Genomic DNA, 979 nt, shown 5'->3' on the forward strand with positions numbered 1-979 from the left:
GGTGCCCAACCATGGCACCTGACCTGGCAGGCTGGTGCTCAGGACACTGCCCAGAGGGCACAAGGAAGCTCCTTCCCCTCAGATTCCCAAAATCATTCCTCAATTCCTAACAAACCTGAAGATGGAACCACCACCAAACCCCCCACGAGTCCTTTTCCTCACGGGACCTTCATTCCCAGCTCCCATTGGGCTTGGAATCCTTCCCCAAGGCCCAACAGCCACTTGGCACCTCCAACCTCCTTCCTGCCCACCCATCCCAGGTTTATCCCAGTTTTCCCAGGATGCCCAGGATACCTGGAATCCTCTGTGACCTCCTCGATGAAGCCCGACTCGCAGCGCGGACACGTGAACTCCTGGGGGACAGAGGGAAGGGCCTTGGAACCCCCAGGCTGGGGAATTTGGGGGAGAAACCCCCCAAAACAAGGTCTCCTGCAGGAGGACCAGGTGGGTTCCCGAGCTCCACGTCCCTGGAAAAGGCTCCATGGGGAGGGGTTCAAAGCCTGGGGGGCTCAGCTGGTCAAGGACTCAACACAAACCCACCCAGACCCAACCCTGGGGACCCCAAGACCCAACCTTGGGGCTCCTCAAGACCCAACCTTGGGCCCCCCAAGATCCAACCTTGGGGCTCCCCAAGACCCAACCTTGGGCCCCCCAAGATCCAACCTTGGTGACCCCCAAGACCCAGCCTTGGGGCCCCCCAAGACCCAACATCTGGGCCCAACCTTGGGCCCCCCAAGACCCAACCTTAGGGCCCTCCCAAGACCCAATCTTGGTGACCCCCAAGACAACCTGAGGGCCCTCCCAAGACCCAATCTTGGTGACCCCCAAGACCCAACCTGGAGCCCCACCAAGACCCAACATTTGGGCCCAACCTTGGGCCCCCCAAGACCAAACTTTGGGGACCCAGAAGGCCCAACCTTGGGGTCCCCCAAGACGAAACATTTGGGCCCCACAAGACCAAACATTCAAGCCCCCCCCG

The 979-nt window shown here is 60.7% G+C and overlaps 1 protein-coding gene across 1 annotated transcript in view; it reads right to left on the reverse strand.

Annotated features, from left to right (window-relative positions):
* Positions 1-711, reverse strand: part of RNF115 (ring finger protein 115) — a gene marked incomplete at its 3' end in the record, with an annotated part of 7658 nt that extends 6947 nt beyond the window's left edge. The window contains exons 1-2 of the mRNA XM_010002241.1: positions 664-711; positions 295-353 (exon numbers count right to left, since the gene is read on the reverse strand). Coding sequence (XP_010000543.1) covers positions 295-353; positions 664-711 — 107 coding nt within the window. The remainder of the gene's footprint in view (positions 1-294; positions 354-663) is intronic.
* Positions 712-979: the final 268 nt, after the last annotated feature.

The sequence above is a fragment of the Chaetura pelagica genome, unplaced genomic scaffold (genome assembly GCF_000747805.2).
Source record: "Chaetura pelagica isolate M959 unplaced genomic scaffold, ChaPel_1.0 scaffold877, whole genome shotgun sequence".
Taxonomy (NCBI): domain Eukaryota; kingdom Metazoa; phylum Chordata; class Aves; order Apodiformes; family Apodidae; genus Chaetura; species Chaetura pelagica.